General features: G+C 56.3%; 1 protein-coding gene across 4 annotated transcripts in view; it reads left to right on the top strand.

The window, feature by feature from the left end:
• The first annotated feature begins 1,608 nt into the window (after window positions 1-1,608).
• The window catches only part of ARHGAP23 (Rho GTPase activating protein 23), a 94,267-nt gene continuing 75,775 nt past the window's right edge, over window positions 1,609-20,100 (top strand). For 2 of the 4 annotated variants that reach the window (XM_034941999.3, XM_057300369.2), the window contains exon 1: window positions 10,729-10,881. In XM_034941999.3, the coding sequence (XP_034797890.2) occupies window positions 10,819-10,881 (63 nt within the window). In that variant the 5' untranslated portion in view covers window positions 10,729-10,818. Of the gene's footprint in view, window positions 1,759-10,728; window positions 10,882-12,032; window positions 14,972-20,100 lie in introns of those variants that run through there. The other 2 variants (XM_034942000.3, XM_055102180.2) reach the window with 2 other exon arrangements.

Here is a 20,100-nt window from a genome sequence, read left to right as displayed (position 1 = left end):
TCTCTGTCTCCAGTCTCTTTAGCTCAAGACAGACTCCGTCTGAAGGGACAAAGGGCCCCATTGACCTCATAGCCTTGTGACCCCACCCAAGTCTGTCCCTCCCTCCCCAGGCAGCCAGCAGGGTCCTTGAGTAGCAGACAGGAGCCACAAGGCCGCTGGGAGGGCACGGGCGGGGAAGCCAAGAGAGGCGGCAGCCAGCTGGTCAGGGAAAACTGGGAGTGCGTGGGCAGTGCCCACCAGATTGCCACCAGGGGAGGCCAAGGATGAGGGCTCCGGGTACTCCTGGCTGTAGTCCCAGGAGCAAAGCAGCAAATACCCTGCAGGGCCACAGCATGGGAGGCTGGGGGAGTCCAACTTCAGCCCCAAAATGGGCTGCCCAGAGCTCAGGGCCTCCCTGGCCCACATTCCTGTCTCCCTGCCCCCAACATGCCCCCCACACCCAGCCTATAAAGCCCCCTTTGTCTGAGCCACTGAGGATCTTAACTCTCCCCATCTCAGCTTCCCACCCCCTCTCCCTCATCCTCTGGTGCCTAACAAAGAGGCCAGGGCTCAGTGAGAAGTGGTGAAGCCACCTTCATGCCAGCCTGGGCATTGGCCCAGGGGGTGTGGGCAGCCAGTGCCTGTAAACCAATGCCTCCACCCCACCGCCCACCTCGGGGCAGGTTAATTTCCACCCTTGTCCACTGGGGACTGCGTACCCCTGCCCAGGGCAGCGTGCCCACCTCTCACATGACCATTTATGTGATGCCCCTCTCAGTTTGTCCTGCCCTGTCAGAGGCAGAACAGAGGGCAGTGGGTGGTCAGAAGCCACCCCTGATGGAGGGTGTCAGAGAGCGAAGGTGTCTTTTTGCCATCTCCTTGGTCTTCACCAGAGTGGGCGGCCCCGCTGCCCACACATTAGGTTCTCCAGTAGTATCTGGGGGTTCAGATCCCCCTTCTCTGGGAGTGGATAAACAGATCAGCCCCCTCCTCCTGCTTGGCAAGTGCCAGGAACATGGCTCACTGGGTGGGCAACAGGAATCCCCATCTCTTTTTCCCACACCCAGCCAAGGGCCTCAGAACACCTTCAACTGTAGGCTGGACGTTGGCAACAGCTCCCTGTTCCCACAGCGATCTCGAGGTGGGGGTGGCACAGTGTCTCCCTGAGTCCCAGTGCTCTGGGTGTCTCTGGCCTGCTGTCAGTCACCCCCTGCAGCGGGTCGTCAGCTTGGGAGGCAGTTGGTCTGGGATCAACTGGGATCAGCTCTGTTGCCAAGGTGCGGTGAGACCGCTGGCAAGCCACTCTCTGGCCCCTGTAGCATGAGAGTAGGGTCCTTCCGACTCCGATGAGCCTCAGGAATGAGGAAAGCGGCTTCGCTTGCAGGGGTCTCCTCTCCCCTAGCAGCGCCCCCAGGACGGGCAGAACAGGGGTGCCGGAGCGGGCTAGCCAGGGATGTGCGAGGGTCGGGTGCGCGTTGTGTGTGTGCCCCCACGTGCGTGCGTGCGATTGTGCGGTTGCGTGTGAGCGCGTGTGCTCGCCGGTGCGCGGTGCTGCCACGGGCCGGGCGGGGTGAGGAGGGGAGGGGGCGGGCGGAGGGGCGGGGCCGGCGGGGCGGGGCGGGGCGGGGAGGGGGCTCGAGCGCTGACACCAGCCGCTACTTGCGCTTGGCGGTCGCCGGGTGCAGCTGCCCGGACAGGGCGCATGGAGGGGCCGCCTCCCCCTGCGCCCCCCGGGGCCGGCGCGGCGAGGACGGCATAGCAGGGCCCAGCATGGAGCAGGTGAGCGGGCGCCGGGCGTGGGTGCGCGGCCGAGAGGGGAGAGAGAGCTGCGGGCGTTGTGACCCGGCGAGGTGGGCGCGCCGAGCGCCGAGGGCCGCCACCGAGGGAGGGGTTGGGGCATTGGAGCTCCGGGCGGAGCGGGGGCTCTGGGGGAGGGATGGGACTGATGTGACACAGAGCTCACACACACACACACACGAGTACTCGCCTATCACTGACACCCAGGGAGGCGTGTGCAGAGGGCACCTCTCTCCCCACCCCCTTTCCAGAAAGAGATCACCCACACGGAGAAACCCCCATCCCCACTTGGTAAGGGTACAGCCCCTGCTCCCTGAACCCAGGTCCAAGGAGGCTACAGACTCTGCAGAATGAAGGAGTGGGTGGGCTCTGTGCCATATGACTACTGGTTCGTTGACCCCCAGTCCCTCCTGGTGGGACCTCAAGATACGCCGGTCCCCTCCCCCTACACATCAAGGGGTTTCTTCCAGCCCGGCTCCCCTCCTTTCCCAGTCACAGCAGCTGCAGCAGCTGCTGCCACCATTTCATGTCAGTGAAAAGATGGGGTGGGCTAAGAGGCTTTCTCCAAATGCACCCCAAAGGCAGAGCTGCAGCCCCAGCCCGGTTTTGGGAGGGGGGTGCTGCCTTCCTTTCACACAGGCTCCATCAGAATACACTGAGTGTGGGCTGGGCTCAGTGGGCGGGGATGAAGACCCCCTCTGTTCAGAATTCTCATTCCCTGCACGGAGCTCAGCAAATCCCAGACAGGCTGGACCAGTCCCCTTCAGTGAGCAAGGGGCTGTATCCTGACTTGCAGCCCCCTGATCTAAGAGAAGCCAGCAGCCTGATGGGGGGCAGAGCGAGGGGGCTGCTCCAGGGGTTGCCTTACTCCCTTCCCAACCCCCACTTGGGGTGAGGTCTCAGGTGGGGTCTGGAGAGGCGGGATAGGTTTTCTATTTGGGACACACCTTTCAGTGCTCAGCCGTCCTAACTCCCTTCTTTTCCTGGCCCAAGCTCTTTGGGGCTGTTCTGCCTAAAGCAGTGGCTGGGGGCCCTGGCTCTGAGACCCTCCCCTCCAGGCTGAGCACAGGCCCCCTATCACTCTGGCAGAGGGCTTGTGGGTGGCCTGTGATGGTGGTGAGGAGAGGGGTGAGGAGGAGTGGAGGGTGAGGAGTTGGGGGAGGTGGAGTCTGTGGAAGGGGTGACCCTAAGTTCTGGGGGGTTGGAGAGGGGCACTGGGAGGCATAAAGTGCTCTGGGCATCCTCCCTGGGCTGGGTGTGAGTCTGGGGCGGGGCTGTGGCTGGTCCAGTTTCCAGGCCTGTTTGGCATCTTGGGCATTAATTTAAATGGCCAATGGCAGCTCCCCAGAGCACCAGGCCTGGCTGCTATTGTCATTACTGACTGAACACAAAAATAGTGGTAGGGCGGGGAGGGAGGGAAGAGTAGTAAATGCCACTGAATTGCTCACTGTAAAATGGCTAATTTTACGTTACGTGAATTTCACCTGGATTTTTTTTAAAAAGAGGGGCAGGGCTAGGGGCCACTACTACTTGGTGTCTAGAGAATCCTAAATGCATCTCACTGGGCCTGCAGCTCAGCCTGAGTTGTTCCTCCAAGTAGCCCATCTGCCCATCATTGGCCTTCATCAGCCCTCCGTAACTGTTCTAGGGATCAGCCGCTTCCCCTTTCCCAGAGGACAGACCACAGCCTGCTCCCCTGTACCCTCCCCTGGGAGGAGAAACATCAAGGGGAGTCAGGACATTGGGCTTCTGCCCTTGGCTCCATTACAGAATCATTGGGAAGCCTTGGACATTCATCCTGTCTGGGCTGCTGTGAAATCTCTGCCAGCTATGCCAAGTGGTGGCTTCTTGGTCCTTTCTGGATGTCCTAGGACACCTCTGCCAAGCACAGCAGCTCAGCCTGTCCCCTGGACTGTGAGGTCCCTCCCCACAGACATGGACTCTGATGATCGGCACACTCTCCGAGGTGCTTAGGCTGATGTGGTTAACGCCCGGCTTTCTGGATGCACCGGAAGCGTGGTGTGTATGGAGTGCGTCTGAAATCAGAGCTTCTTTCATTGCACCAGGGGAAGCTCCTATTTTAAGTTTCCCATGTGCTGAGCCCTCTTGTAAAGCAAAGAATCCTTTTATAGTGCGTGAGCCGCCGATGTGTCTGTTTGGTATGTGTGGATTTTGGCATGGAGGGCTTCCTTAAAGGGGAGCATGCCTGGAATCTCTCACGGGGGCTGGAACTGCTGGGTGGGGTGAGTGCCAGGACTGAGGGGCTTGCCCCACTGTGGTCAGTCCCGCCCCTCTTTTCTCCTCATCTGACTCCCAACACTCCCACCCAGGGCTGGCTCAGGGCCAGACAGAGGAGAGGGGAGCAGCTGCAGGGGGATTTCCAGAGCTTCGACGGGGAGGTGGGAGCCTCCTCTCTAATCCCTTCCCCTTCGCTTCCTCTCTCTTCCCTTCCTCTATGTTCCCCTTCTTTCCTCTTTGCTCCTCTCCTTCTTCCCTTCCAGAAGGGCAAAATGGAGACAGGGAGGAGGATGGGTCCCATGTGCAGTGATGTGTGGGGACCAGGTGGGGCTGGGCAGGGGCTGGGAGCCTGGAACAGAAGCAGGAAGAATTGAAAAGCCCTATGTAGAACTGTAGAATTTAGCATCCTGAGCTGGAATGAACTCCCTGGCCTGACCCCTCCCAGAGGGATCATTCGATAGAAAGAGCAACATCAGACTTCGGCTAGAATCCTGAATCCTAGCTGGGAGATCTTGAACAAGCTACTTAGCCTCTCTGTGTCTGTTTCCTCATTTACATAGCAGGGCTAATAATACCCACCTTACAGTGTTGTCATGGGGACTAAATGAAATAATGTTTATAAAGAGCTTGGCACATAGTGGGTGCTCAACGTATTTTAATTCCTTTCCTCTCCATCTTGGTGTTTGCAAGCCCCTGCTGAGTGACGGCATGGTTTTTGTAAGGCATCTTTGAGCCTCGTGCACACTCACTCATACACACGGTCCGTGCCACCGGCCTTCCCTGACAGGGTGTCACACAGTGAAAAGCCTGCTGGGCTGGGTTTCCCAAACGTAGTTTCCCTAAAGATGGCCAGTTCGGAGTGGCAGGGGTGGATTTTCTGTCGGCCACCTCCTGACCTGACATGGGGCCTCGCTGGGTGTGGCTTGCTTACCCTGCTGCCAGCTTACCCTGCTGCCAGCTCAGACAAGATGCAGCCTCTCGCTCCCGCCGTAGCCAGCTGTCCAGAGGTTTTCTGCGTAGGCCCCAGCTGCTTGGCAGATTACCAGAGCTCTTTGGCCCCAGCCTGGCCATGGGTCTTCAGCCTCCCTCCCCAAGGGGTGTTCAGGTGGGATTCTTCTCACAGGATTCCTGGGAGACCTGACACCAGGGATGAGTGGGAACTGGCATCATCTTGAGTGGACCATTGCCCCACCCTCCATCATTAAATATGCTCAGTGAGGTTCACTCTATGGGATGTCTGGGGCTGTGGCCAGCGCCTGTGCCCCACCCTCTCCCTCCTTTCTCTGACATTTGCTAGTAGAGGGCTTTGAGGTCTGGGACAAACCCTGCCTGCCTCCCAAGACCCCTTCTTCCTCCCCTAGTCACTGGAGGCTCCTTCTTGTTTTGCTCAACATTGTGCTTGCACCACGATCTCAGCACCATCCCAGGCACCCTTTGCTGTGTTTGTTGCCCTCCGTGGAATATGGGGACGGTTTCCTCCCTACCACCCAACACAGCAGTTTGCATGTACTAGGTGCTCAATAATTTTTTTTTTTTTTGAGACGATGTTCTGCTCTGTCACCCAGGCTAGAGTGCCGCGGCATGATCTCGGCTCACTGCAGCCTCTGACTCCTGGGTTCAAGCGATTCTCCTGCTTCAGCCTCCCAAGTAGCTGAGACTACAGGCACGTGCCACCATGCCTGGCTAATTTTTTGTTTTGCTTTTTGTTTTTTTTTGAAACAGAGTCTCATTCTATCGCCCAGGCAAGAGTGCAGTGGCATGATCGCAGCTCACTGTAACCTCCATCTCCCCAGTTCAAGCGATTCTCCTGCCTCAGCCTCCTGAGTAGCTGGGATTACAGGCGCACACCACCACGCCCGGCTAAGTTTTTGTATTTTTAGTAGAGATGGGATTTCACCATGTTGGCCAGGCTGGTCTCGAACTCCTGACCTCAAGTGATCTGCCCTCCTCAGCCTCCCAGAGTGCTGGGATTACAGATGTGAGCCACCGTGCCTGGCCAATAAATGTCTTGACTTGATTAATCTCTCGCTTTGGAGATACAAACTGTGGTGGGGGTGTTGCCTGTGGGGGACAAGTAGAGGACCTGGGGGCTGAAGCCATAAAAGTGCAAGAACCGCTGTCCCCTTTAGTCCTGCCCTGCCATCCTTCTCCACCAGGGGATGCTCTTTCTCCTTTGGTGGAAGGGCCTGAGCTGGGGCCAGGTGTAGGTGCCCGTGCCCCATAACCCACCTTTCATACATTATGGTTTTTCCTTTTCAGCTCACAGTTTTTCAGATTCTTTGTCAAATGTGAGCCTCAAGTCAGAGGCAGGCCGAGAAGGCCTTATCGTTTTCATCTTACAGAGGGTGAAACTGAGGTTCTGAGAATGTACTTGTTCTCAAAAGTCATACAGCTACTGGGGGCTGGGGGGCAGGGAGGGTGCAGCACGAATTTGAACCCAGGTCTTCAGATTCTTGATTCACTGCTCCTTTGAGGACATCATAAACCTGGGTTCCTCCTCTGGAGCCCCACCCTCCAGATACTTTTTCCTCCAGTCCGCTCATCACGCCCTCCTTGCGTCCCCTCCGGCTGTCTCTCCTTGGCACCTGCTCCTCAACCCAACAGCCTGCTGAAGTCTTCCCCACCCAAACAGACACCTGCCTTGTCCACACCCACCTGTGCTGCCCGCCTGTCGCCTGTCCCTTCCTGTTAATGCTCAGTGGGCAGATTCGACTACCTCCTCCCTGGGGCCCCTCCTCCCTGCACAGTCTGACCCCCACACCCACTGGCCCCCGAGGCTGTTATCTCTGCCCCACACAGTGCCACCTTCTCTGGCTGCCTGCTTCCTCCCAGTCCTTGTTGCCTCCTTCTCTGCCTACCCCCAAGCCAGGGTTCCTCTCACTCTTCACTCTCCCTGGAGAATCTGAACCACACCCCTGGTCTCAGGGACTACCAGAGTCTCTAGCTCAAGCCTCTCTTTCAGAAGATGGACCCACGGTTTAAGCAGCCTGTCACCATTCCACCAGCCTCACAGCCTGCGGGTTAAGTGTATAGACCCTGGAGCCCAAATGCCTGGGTTCAAATCCTGTGTGGCCTTGGGTAAGATACTTGAGTTCTCTGGGCCTCATTTTCCTTATCCATAGAATGAGGATTGAGATCTATTTCACAGGCCTTTGTGAGGCTTAACTGGGATCTCACATACAAAGGACTTCGTGCCTGGCTTGTCCCCTCTCTCTGTGAACACCCTAGACAACCTGATATTCCAGGCCTTGGCCTTGCCCTGCACTCTTCCATTTCCTTCCTCCTGCTCACCAAATCCTAGAGCCTCTGTTGTTTGTTGCCCCTGCCCCTTGCTTTGGTACCTTTCTCCCAGAATCACTTTGCTTGCCGCCCTCCATTCCTGTTCCCGTTATGTGCCACGGTGGCCATGGCACATCGCTGCTTCAGCTCCCTGCCCCAAACCAGGCTAGCACGGAAGCGCCTCTGGGCAGCCCCTCCAGCATCACACCCCCGCCTGTGTTTCCTTCCTCATCCCTCCATGCTTCCTGCCCATAGGCACCCTCCACTTGGCTCCAGCCACGATGCCGATGCCGGAGCCTGCTCTCTCTCCTGCCTCCCTGGTTCGCCCTGAGCATCACTCTCCCTGGAGTGCCTTTTTCCCTATTCCCACTCTCCCCTGCCCCATCCAGGAAGCCCAAGAAGCTCAAGGCACCTCCTGGGGAAGCCTCCTCTGCTTCTCCAGCTGAATGTGCTCCTGTGCCGGGAGTTCTTTATAGAGTCACAATTGGAAGAGATCCAGGCCCCTCAAGGGAAGGATCTAGGCCTCACCTCTGTATTCCCAGGGCCAACCTACCCCACCCCCTCCTCTCCTCTACCCCCTCACATAGTAGACCTTGTGAATGAAGGATGGTGATTGGGCTGGGGAAGGAGTTTGGAAAGAGGGGGAGTATGAGGAGGGTCCTCAACCAGGGAGACTCTCCCCATGTTGGGCTCTATGGCTCCAAACCCCAAAAAAATAGGGTACAGGAATACAGTGGGTGCTGGGGCGGATGGCAGGATCCATGGAGTGAGACCCAGAGTGTCGAGAGAGGAAGGGGAGCCCGGATGGAGAGGAAGGTGAGGAGGAAGAGCAGCTAGAGAAGATAGATGAGGTGGGCTGGGACAGGGTGGGGGTGCAGGTCAAGGTGCAGGAAGAGGTGGGAAGGGCGGCAGGGTGGGGAGAGAGCCACACTTTCTGGGAAGTGGGAGTGGGTGGGGGAGGCTGTGCAGTGCATTGTGGAGGGAGGAATTCGCCTGCCGGTCAGTGTGAGCTCATTTCCTCTCACCCCCTCCTGTGGGGTCTGAGGGCATCAGGCTCTGGAAAAAGTGAGCCAGGGGCACCCCACGGCCACCACCCTCCCTCCTCCCCCATGGCCTCAGTTCAGTCTGATTTCAGATGCCAACCTTTCTCCCTCACAGAGATAACCCTTTATCCTGGGAGGAAAGGACCTCTGAGCCAAGGTGGCAACAAGCATTGGACCATTGGAGCTACAGGGCAGAAAGAGGCAGGAACAGGGACCTGGTGGAAAGTTAAGCAAGAAAATCCAAGCAGTAGGCCAGGCACGGTGGCTCATGCCTGTAATCCCAGCACTTTAGGAGGCCGAGGAGGGTGGATTACGAGGTCAAGAGATCGAGACCGTCCTGGCCAACATGGTGAAACCCTGTCTCTACTAAAAATACAAAAAATTAAAAAATTAGCCAGGTGTGGTGGTAGGCGCCTGTAATCCCAGCTACTTGGGAGGCTGAGGCAGAAGAATAGCTTGAATCTGGGAAGCAGAGGTTGCAGTGAGCCAAGATGGCACCATTGCACTCCAGCCTGGGCAAAAAGAGTGAAACTCCGTCTCAAAAAAAAAAAAAAAAAAAAAAAAAAATCCAGGCAGTATGACAGATTACAGTTAGACAGCAGGAAGGACTTTCCAGAAGTGGAGGAGGCTAATTCTGGCTGCACATGACCTTGATAAAAAGGGATGAGGAAGGGAGAGGAGTCATTTAACTGCCCCTCCATTATTATGAAACAGAATCCCTTTCTCTTGACTGCCAGGGGATTTAAAATACATTAAATGAAGCATATGAGCTAAACCCCAGTCAGTATCTCATTCCTCAGGTTCACAGGAGTAGGGATGGCCTAATTGTTGTCTGGGGCACCCCAACCCCTCTAAGACCTGAGTTCCCAACCCTGATCAAGGTTAAAGGGGTGGAGGTCTTGGGGCTGCTCGGCTCTCAGGGGTCTCCTTGCCCAAGGAAGGTGGTGACTCCAGCAGGCAGAGCTGGCCTTCCCGCTTTCACTGCCTCCTCTCTCCAAGTCCTATTTTATCCTCCGCCTTCTTTTCTACATAATCTGGGAAAAGGAATATGGAAGCCCCTTAAACTGAAAAAGTCATGGGAAAGAGGTAAGCATAAGCTGGAGGAAGTAAGAAGCAGGAAGAATGGGAGTTAGATAGTAGAAGGAATTTTCTAGCTATTTTCTAATAATGAAGGACAAGGCCAGGCATGGTGGCTCACGCCTATAATCCCAGCACTTTGGGAGGCTGAGGCAGGCGAATATCACTTGAGGTCAGGAGTTTGAGACCAGCCTGGCCATCCTGGTGAAACCTCATCTCTACCAAAATACAAAAGTTAGGTGGGCGGTGTGGCATGGGCCTGTAGTCCCAGCTACTCAAGGAGGCTGAGGTGGGAGGATCACTTGAACCTGGGGGCAGAGGTTCCAGTGAGCCTAGATTGTGCCACTGTACTCCAGCATGGGTGACAGAGTGAGACCCTGCCGAAAAAAAAAAAAAAAAAGGAAAAGAAAGACAGAAGGACTGTCCCTCCCTGGACTGTCAGGGGATGGGCTGGAGGGGGTCCTTCTGGGGGACAAGGAAAGAAGCTGGCTCAGGACCAGGGCATCTCTTTAGGCCCAGCTCAGAGTGAAGCCAGGAAGGGTGGCTGTGGGGTGCTGGTGACTGGGAGCCTCTGCTGTCACTGCTGTTCACTGCAGAGCAGGACTGTGGGCTGCCCCATGGCCTGAGCCCCAGGACTGGCTGGGTGGGGGTCCGAAGGGCTGGGGCACCTGCCAGCCTCTCTTCTATGCTCGACTCCCCCTCCTCTCTGGGATCCTGGGCTGAGACTCTGGCTGGGAGGGGCTTACCCTACACTGAGGGGCACCCCGTCTCCCCACCCCCTGCACTAAATCTTCCCTTGTGTCTCAATGTCTAGGGGTCTCTAAAGGGAAGGAGGCCTCTAAGCCTTTTTCTGTCTTCCCCCCTTTCTGATCCTGGGTCTCCTCATCTTTGTTTCTGACTTTCTCTGCCTCTCTCTGCGCTGTCTCTATCTTGTCTCTGCCTTTCTCATGCTTTCTGGGTCTCTGGATCTCTGTTTCTGACCATCTTTGGCTGGCTGTTTCTCTTTGCTTCCCTCTCCCTCCCTCCCTGTCCCCGTGCTAGTTCTGGGTTCGGTGCCCTTGTCCTCTTTCCTGGGCCTGGACGGCCCTCTATCTGGGCCGGTCCCTTAGAGGCCGGGCAAGCGTCTCCTGGAGACCGCCTCTCTTCCCCAGGCTGGGCTCTGGCGTCCAGCTCTCAGGCAGCGCTCGCCTCTGCCTCAGCCCGGTTGCAGGTCTGTGGCCCTTGAGCGAGGCCGCCGGGGCACCCCGAAGGGAGCGCGGGGTGGGTGGTGGGAAGGGGGAGGGGCGAGGGGGCGGACCCCGGGGTGGCCCACACCGCGCTCGGCCCCGCCCCCGGCCCCGCCCCTCCCGAGTCCCTGCCGGCGCCCCCAGCCGTGCCCCGGCCGCAGAGCCGCCGCTGCCACCCGATGAATGGAGTCGCCTTCTGCCTGGTCGGGATCCCGCCCCGCCCGGAGCCCCGGCCCCCCCAGGTGAGGGTGCTGGGCCAGGGAAGTGGGCGGGGCCGGTAGCTGCTGGGGAGCGGGCTGCCAGGCCAGGGTCGCTGCGACCCCGCTGGCCCTGCACAGCCTGGGGCGCACGGTGGGCGCGGGCACCGCGGGCACCGCTGCGGGGAGCTTCAGCTGGTGGCAGGCCCGGGAGGGGGCCCGAGCAAGAGCTGTCCGGGGTAGAGGGGTGGGAAGGACGGAAGCAGGCAAGGGGTCGGGACGGGCACGGGGCTGTCAGGACAGGGGGCACAGACCCAGGTGGCGGTGCCAGGCCCCCAGCGGCTGGGCAGCGGGGGCGGGAGGCCCGCGGCTTTTGTTCGGGTTTTTCAGGCGGGGCGCCTGCCGCCGTTTCCTCTGCCCGAGTTTTCGTTTTCCGTTGGCGAGGCCCCGGCACAGCTGGAGGGAGAGGGGTGGGGGAGGGGGTTCCCGGAGCGGGACGTCCTCCACTAAGGCGTCCGGACACCCCCTCCCCGCGCCACACTCGCCCCCTGCCGGGTCGGACTGCGGGACGGGTTGCCAGGCGCGGTTCCGCCGCCCTCCTGGATCCTGGGGAAGTTCTAGACACAGGCCCAGGACCCCGGGCTCTGCCGGCGAGGCTGCCCTCCCCTCTGCCCTCTCCGACCGGCTGTGGGTGGGTCAGAGCGCAGGGTGCCAGGGGCATTACTCAGCGCTGGGCTGCTCTGCCTGGGTTCTTTCATCTGCCAGCTGCTGAGGCTGGGGAGGGGCCAGCAGGGGCCTCCCGGCCCCATCCCCCCATCAGGGCCATTCCCTTACCTCTGAGCCTGGCTGCCCGCCCTGCAGGAGCACCCCAGCAGGCCTCCCTGCTCCTAAGTTGAAGGGTTGAACACTGTCAGGCCAACAGTTTCCCTGAGCTCGGAAAAGAAATTCCCCGGGGTCCAGGTTGAGGTCAAGGCCTGGGCTGAGGCCTGTTCCTCTTTAGACAGGGCTGAAAGACTTGGGGACCCTCCTCCCAGCTTTCCCGGCAGTGTTGAAGGTGGGATCTGGTGCTTGCAACTCTTTTGGAGACTGGTGTGTTCCTTGGTTGCTGGATGGGTGTTCAGTTCTCCCTCAATCTGCATCTCTCCCCGACTCCCTTCAGCCAAAGTATGTTTCCTAATTATGAACTTGAAATTCAGGATGGACGGGGGGTGGGGGTGGAGGTCATTAAGCATGAGTCCCTTGGATTCAATCCCCCACCAGCAACACATACTTCATCTCTATCCCCTGCACCCCTCTCTGTCTCCACCCCAACCCTGCGGCCTAGCTGGGGGTGAGTGGCTTTTGATCCCATGTGGTTCTCCCCTCTGCCAGGGCAACAGAACCCATTCCCCAAAGTGACGGCTCTCACTGCCATGTGCTCATTGGCATGCGATTTGAATCTCGATTATATAACCAGTCATTTCGCCTCCAAAGGCAGCCCAAAGGCCCCCGGCCCCAGCGGCTTCTTCCACTTGCCCACAGTGTGGTTGGGTCCACCCCAAGGTGGCTGGGAATTCCAAGATCCTGCATCTGAGGACCTGACCTCTTCTTGGGAACCATGGGAGCAGTAAATCCTCTACATTCAGTACTGGATTCAAAGGCCTCAATAATAATAAACAGGAAGAATGGGAGTGGGCAGGGTAGGTGTTGGTGTCCCATTTCACAGAGAGGGTCTGAGCCTATGTAGTGACAGTGCCCAGGCAAGAACCCAGGACACTTGAGGGTAGTCAGGGCACAAGATGAAGCTTGGGGAGGAAAGCTGTTAGGAAGGTGTCTGACTACGGGAATAGGTCAGGCTTGTGTGGATCCCAGCCCAAGCAGAGAAGGACTGGGTGGGGGGAAGAGGCCCTGTGCTTGTGCCCCTCTCCTCAGGCTGACCCTGGCTCACGGGGAAGAAGTGCAGCATTCTTGGCATGGATGGGAGTGGGGGTGAGGGAGGGTGCTGGTTCTGAGGAGAGCAGTGCAGGAGTGGGTAGTGGATTGCTTCATCCTACATTGCAGGGATACTCAGAAGGACTTCTTGATGTGTAAGGTTAAAAGAGAGACTACAAAGCAGCAGCGTGGAAGAAGTTACAGTGTGAGGGACTGCAGTTAGATACTCAGGAGAACTTCTAGGGAGGGGCTTGTGACCCACAGCATCCCAGGCTAGCCACGCAGGGAAGTTTCCTCCAGTATAGTGGGTCAAGTGGATTCTTGTGAAGTTGGATTCCAGTGTAGAAAACTGGAGATGGTCATTGGAGGTATCAAATATTCCAGCAAATATATTCAAATGAGCACTGGTGCCTGGAAACAAAAAATGTGTTTTTAAGGAAGGGGAGTTGCTTTCACAGTATAGCTCATAGTTAATACACAGACAGCAAAAACTCCTGGCCAGTATTTATAAAAACTACCTCATTTGATCCTCACAATACCACTAAGAGGTAGATACCATTATTATCCCCATTTTACAGTTGAGGACACTGAGGCACAGACAGCCAATATTGCAGCCCAAATCACACCCCCAGTGCACTGTGGAGCCAGGGTAGGAATGTGGCAGTCTGGCTCTAGAGTCTGGCTCTCACCCTCACTATCTGGCTTCTCAGGACCTGCTCTGTCCCGCTGTCACTCCCACCCCAAATCCGTGTCCATTTTGTACACAGCCCAAGATCAAGGTCAGCTTCTGGCTGGATTGCAGCTTAGTTGCTTGTCTTTTGTTCTATTTCTTTACTCCTCCAATCTTTCCCACCCTGCCCCATGCTAGCCCATAGCACTGGGCCAGGGCTCAGTTCACTGGTGTTTTCCTTCCAAAGGGGCATGAAGCCCTGCTCTGTTGGCTGCAGGGGTTCAAAGGTGAGATATTGGCTTGGTCAGGGATTTGGACAAAGCCTGGTTTTAATGATCCTGCTCTCACCATCTCGGGAGAGAGACATGAATAGGGCCTGTGGGAGCTGGTGCTGCCTTTCCCCTAGCACCCTCCACCCCCTTCAAACAACCCGCCTTCAGATCCAGGCCCCCCTGTTTCTTGTGAAATTGTGCCAGTTTGTCAGCAGGGCAGTACCAATCTGTGCCAGGCGGGTGTCTCCTCCCCCACTGCCTCAGTGGGACATCAGGCTGAGATGGCCTTGGGGCTGGACTTTGGGGAGATTTTAAAGCCCTTTTGGGTTGGGGTGTATTTACCACCTGTCAGAGTGGGTGAGGACCAAAGGGGTGGTCGTGTCCAACTCTCTTACGCTACAGTGGGGAAACAGACTGGGGAGTGCCCAAGGTCCCTCAGCCTCGGCAGACAAGGACCCATCTTCTGACTCCCAGCTCCCAGGCCATGCCTTTCCCTCTGTGGTTGGTTCTGTCCTTCGTGGCCCCCCTCAGTGCAGGGTTCATGGACTGGGCTCCAAGAGGGAGAGGGGAGGGCAGGGAGGAGCAGGGATGAGTGGACAATGTATCCTGTTCATCTCTGTGTCCCCAGTGGCCAGCACAGAGCCTGGCACAGAGCAGTTCTCCATAAATGTTTGTGAAGTACAAACCAGGGAACAGCCCCGCCTGTGGCCTCCCAGGGCGCCCCATGCCCAGCTCTACCCCTGACACTGTGATGGTCCATCTCATATCCGTCTACCCTACCAGGTAGGAGTTATTTGAGGCCGAGAAAAATGATAATAGCAACTTCTTCCATAGTGCTTACCACTATGTTGGTATATTACCATCACCCCACTTGACAGATTAAGAAACTGACACAGGCCGGGTACAGTGGCTCACACCTGTAATCCCAGCACTTTGGGAGGCCGAGGCGGGCAGATCACCTGAGGTCAGGAGTTTGAGATCAGCCTGGCCAACTTGGTGAAACCCCGTCTCTACTAAAAACACAAAAAATTAGCTGGGCATGGTGATTCGTGCCTGTACTTCCAGCTACATGGGAGGCTGAGACAGGAGAATTGCCTGAACTGGGGAAGCAGAGGTTGCAGTGAGCCGAGATCATGCCATTACACTCCAGCCTGGGTGACAAGAGTGAAACCCCATCTCAAAAAAAAAAAAAAAAAAAAGAAAGAAAGAAAGAAAGAAAGAAAAGAAAAGAAAAAGAAATGGACACAAAGAGATACCATGGCTTCCTAAGGCCATACAGCAAGTAAGTAGCAGAGCTGAAGAGTTGGCCATGTTCTTAACCCTGTTCCAAGGGGCCCCAGAGGTGTCATGTTTGTTTCGGTGTCCACAGGGCCTGGCACACAGCAAGTCCTCAGAGAATGTTTGTAGACCAAATGACTGAATTCACGAATGATGCTATTACCTTGGCCATAAAGTTAAAAGATTAAAAAAAAAAAAAGAATTAATTCATGACTAATGGGACAGTGTGTATGCAAAAACCACAGACTCCTGTAGCCTAACCCTTTGGAAGTGGGGGTGCTGGAGCCTTGGGAAGGCGGCTTGGAGGTGTATCAAGCCTTGTTTTCTCACAACAGTGCCTGAGCCAAACCTAGAGAGGAAGGGAAGGTCCACTCGCCCACATCGAAGCATGGCAGGGGCCACCAGGGGCTTCCCCAGTGTTCGGCTTCTCTTTGGCTCTCCCTCCGTCTCTTGTTCCCTCAGAGTTCTGAGGGGTCGGTGCTAAGGAAAGAGCATGTGGGAAAAAAACTAAAGTTTGGAATCAAGAGGCCTGTTTATTTTTCATCTCTCTGGCCCTGAGATGTTCAGCTCAATGCATCACTTTGTGGTGGAAGATTCTGTCTTTTTGAAGTTAGAGGGTTAGACCGCCTGGTTTGGGGCAGGGCCTGTCCCACCTATCAGTTCTCCACCTCTCACAGAAACGGTGTTGGTGCTGGGCACAGAGGCTCACACCTGTAATCCCAGCACTTTGGGAGGCCAAGGTAGGAGGATCACTTGGACTCAGGAGTTTGAGACCAGCCTGGGTGACACAAGGAGACCCAATACCTACAGAAAAAATTTAAAAATTAGCTGGGGCCAGGAGCAGTGGCTGACACCTGTAATCCCAGCACTTTGGGAGGCCAAGGCGGGTGGATCACCTGAGGTCAGGAGTTTGAGACCAGCCTGGCCAACATGGTGAAACACTGTCTCTACTAAAATTACAAAATTAGCTGGGTGAAGTGACACACACCTGTAGTCCCAGCTACTTGGGAGCCTGAGGCAGGAGAATCGCTTGAACCTGGGAGAAGGGGATTGCAGTGAGCCAAGATCACGCCATTGCATTCTAGCCTGAGTGACAAGAGCAAAATGTAGTCTTAAAAAAAAAAAAATTAGCTGGGCATGTAGTCCCAGCTACTCGGGTGGTGGAAGTGGGAAAATCACTTGAGCTGGGGGGTTCGAGTCTGCAGTGAGCTGTGATTGCACCACTGCACTCCAGCCTGGGCAACATAATGAGACCCTGTCTCAAAAAACCAAACCAAACCAAACAAAAAAGCTCTGCCTGCCTTCAGTCTGCTGAGGTCCAAATTTTAGATGTACTCCTTGTTCACTGTGTGCCCTTGGACAAATTACTTCATTGTTTTAGCCTCGGTTTTCTTTTATTCTTTTGAGGCAGGGTCTTGTTCTGTTGCTCAGGCTGAAGTGCAGTGGTGTGAGCTTGGTACACTGCAGCCTTGAACTCCTGGGATCAAGTGAGCCTCCCTCCTCAGCCTCCTGAGTAGTTGAGACTACAGGTGCATGCCACCATGCCCAGCTAATTTTTCCATTTTTGTATTTTTTATAGAGACAGAGTTTTGCCATGTTGCCCAGACTGGTCTCAAAATTCCTGGACTCAAGCAATCCTCCCACTTTGGCCTCCCAAAGTGCGGGGGTTACAGGTGTGAGCCACCACACCTGGCTGGTTTTCTTATCCCTGAAATAATCCCTCAAAATTACAGAGAGGGCTAAATGAGGTAGTATTGGTAAAGTGGCTGAGATTTAGTAATCTCAATTATTGGTAGCAACTATTATTTAAAAAAATCAATGGATAGAAATGAGAACAATGCACTTTTGCCTCAGTAAAAAGTACTGACCTTTATGGTCAGAGTAATCTAAAGAGAAAGTGACCTGCCTCTGGAGGTAATGAGGCCCCCATCACTGGAGGTGCAATGAGGTCTGGGCAAGCACAGGCTGGAGAATGATGTGCACTAGAGAGAATTCAGCAAAGGCTTGGCACAGGAAACTTTAAGGGCCCTGCCTTGGGATCAGCACTATATGATAGGAAATTAGAGGAGCAGGTGAATCCTACTTCCTACTGTGGGGCATTGAGGAGAGCAGGCAGAGATGTCCCCAGCCTCTGGGAACATCAGGGGTTGGCTGCTATGGTTTGGACTGTGAGGCTCCCCAGAGGATAGGTAGTCCTGAGAGGCTGCCTGGAGGAGGCCTGCAAGGGTGGGTATGGTTCTGATAGGTGGGAAAATGTGGGATTGTATTCTAGGCCCAGGAAGGGCTTGGTGGCCGAGGGACAGAGAGGAGCCTGGGCCACTGGTCCTGAGGTTGGCCCCGGGGTTGCGTCATCATCCTCGTGCCTCAGTCTCCTGGGCTGCTGGGATTACAGGTGTGCCACTACACCTGGCTAATTTTTTTTATTTTTTTAGAGACAAGGTTTCGGCATGTTGGCTGGCATGTTGGCCAGGCTGGTCTCGAACTCCTGACCTCAGGTGATCCACTTGCCTTGGCCTCCCGAAGTGCTGGGATTACAAGCGTGAGCCACCGCGCCTGGCTGGATTTTGTCATCATCCTGGGTGCCCAAGGGGTTTGGGTGTATGGTGGTGGCAGTGGGGAAACTAGTAATTCCCTGTCCCGCCAACCCCCCAGCTTCTCCTGGAGGAGGAGCCAGGGCTACTCCCAGTGGCAAGGAGCCCGGGCCCGTAAGGAGTGGAACTGGGGAAAGAAAGACTTCTTATGCCCAGTGCATTTGGGGGCATCCGGGGGTCGGGGAACAGTGGGGCCTTTGTCCCCAACCGCTGGGAATCTGGCCGAGGAGCTGGCCCTGGGTCTGGCTAGGCCCTCGGAAGGCAGGTCCTCTTTGAAGTGACCCTTTCAAAGCTCGGCCTGAATCCCTGGGAGGAGAGACAGCATGGGGCGGGGCATGGGGATGACTGAGACCCACGGGCCGAGGCCTGAGGGATAGAAACAGACCCGGCCTTGGCCTCTTGGGGTGTGGAGGTTGGTCGGAGGTGTGTGGGCCGGAGGAATGTGGTGGGCTGGGAGACCGCGTGGGAGCCATGTGGGAGGACAACCACGCAAGGGGCCTTAGCCCCAAGTGGGGGTGCACCTAGGCAGGGGCCAAGTTCATTCTGGCCCGAGAGTGTTTCTGTCTCCTGTCTGACTTCTGTCTGGCTCTGTGCTCCTGTATCAACAGCTGCTTCTTCCTTTTTAATTTCCCCAAAAGTGTGAGAGCTTGGAAAGAATCGGGTGTGGACGCCAGACTCAGAGCTCTTGGGAGGAGGGAGAGGTGGGGACCTGGGCAATCCAGAGCTTTTCCTGCTCCTGAGAGCCCCCGAAGGCTGGAAGGAGAGGCTGGAGGGGACACCCCCACCTCCCCCATAGAGTCTCCCTTATGCTCAAGGTGGAGGAACTCTGTATTGTTCCTGAAAAGGGACAGAAGGAGGAGGAAAGCTACCTAGAGAGGGGACATCTTCCTTTGCTTCAGCTGGAGGAATATCAGAGGCCACCCTCCTTCCCTGTCTCTCCATTTGCCTCATGGGGAAACTGAGGCCTAGAGAAGGGACAGGCCAAGGGGATAGAGCAGAGAGGAAGGGACCAGCAAGAGTGGAAGGAAGCCAGCCCTGTGTGGTTGGAACTGTAGGGACTATGGTGGCTCACACCTGTAGTCTCAGCTACTCGGGAGGCTGAGACAGGAGGATTGCTTGAGAGGATGGATGCCAAGTGGGAGGAGGAAGGGGCCTCAGGTTGTTGAGTTGTCATAAGAGGGTTGTAGAGAAGTGCCCAGAGTCCCTTCAGCTCTGACCTGCGGTGATTCCATGAAAAGAGGGAGAGGAAGGAGTGGTTCCTGCTGGTGAGTTCCCAAGGTCCAAGTAGAAAGGGGCACCCCAGGCTTTTGGACTGAGCAATGCACAGGGGAGCCTTTGGCAGCCCAAGGGAGAACCTTGCCCCTGAATCTGATGCTGTTTGTACTTCTTGCCCTGGAACCCGATCTCTCCTTGGCCTCACGGCAGTCTCTGTACTGGGGAAAATTTTTTGTTGTTGTTGTTTTCGAGACAGAGTCTCGCTTTGTCACCCAGGCTGGGGTGCAATGGCGCGATCTCGGCTCACTGCAACCTCTCCCGGGTTCAAGAGATTCTCCTGCCTCTGCCTCCCGAGTAGTTGGGATTACAGGCGCCCTCTACCATGCCCGGCTAATTTTTTTGTATTTTTAGTAGAGATGGGCGTTCACCATGTTGGTCAGGCTGGTCTCAAACTCCTGACCTCAGGTGATCCGCCCGCCTCAGCCTTCCAGAGTGTTGGGATTACAGGCGTGAGCCACCGTGCCTGGCCTGGGAAGATTCTTATACATCTCCCTTTCCTCTTCTGGAGGTGTGGCCCTGGGCTCCTCCCCAAGAGAGGTGGAGGAGGGGGCGGAGGCCCCAGGCTGCAATGGAGGCTGTCTGCGCACTGTTATCTTGCACTGGCATCGCAGAGCTGAGCTTCATTAGCTCTAATGAAGCCTTGGCGCTGTGCCCCTCCCACACAGCACCTAGACGTTTCAAGGAAGGCGAGGGGGACAGCTGAGGTTGGGTCCAGAGCCCAGGAGATGGTCGGGGGGATGTTTGCAAGAGGAGAGGGTAGGAGGCAGAAAATGGGGACCACACAACCAGGCTGGGGTTGCCAACATGAGGGAGAAACAGCCCCTCTTCCTTCCCCACTGGGAGCTTTTTCTTCTCCAGTGGCCCAGAGGCCTAGGTACCCCCAGTGCTAGGGAAAGCCTTATCTGAGAGACGGGACGTGGTCTGGGGATGCTGAGGATATTCCCCTCAGCTACCCCTACCCCCACAAAAAAAATGCTGAGGAGAGTGCCCCTCCTGCCCTCTCCGTAATTTCAGCCGGGGGCAGGAGAAGGCCCTGATCCCAGCATGGGAGGCCCAGGGCTTGGGAAAGTCCGCCAGTGGGCCGGAGCCGAATCGAACCCACTGTCAGTGGTGATCGCTGGTTGCTCGTGCTCTGCGTCAGGCTCTCTCTTGGGACCTGGATGAATGAGAAACAACCCTGCTCTCAAGGGCCTCCTTGTCTGCTTTTCCTACCGCCCAAAAGCCAGACAAAAAGTCTCCACAAAGATTGTAGAACCATGAGTTCTAA

Source organism: Pan paniscus, chromosome 19 (genome assembly GCF_029289425.2).
Source record: "Pan paniscus chromosome 19, NHGRI_mPanPan1-v2.0_pri, whole genome shotgun sequence".
Classification (NCBI taxonomy): Eukaryota; Metazoa; Chordata; class Mammalia; order Primates; family Hominidae; genus Pan; species Pan paniscus.
The sequence above is the reverse complement of the archived record's forward strand: the minus strand, read 5'-3'. Positions and strand labels throughout refer to the sequence as shown.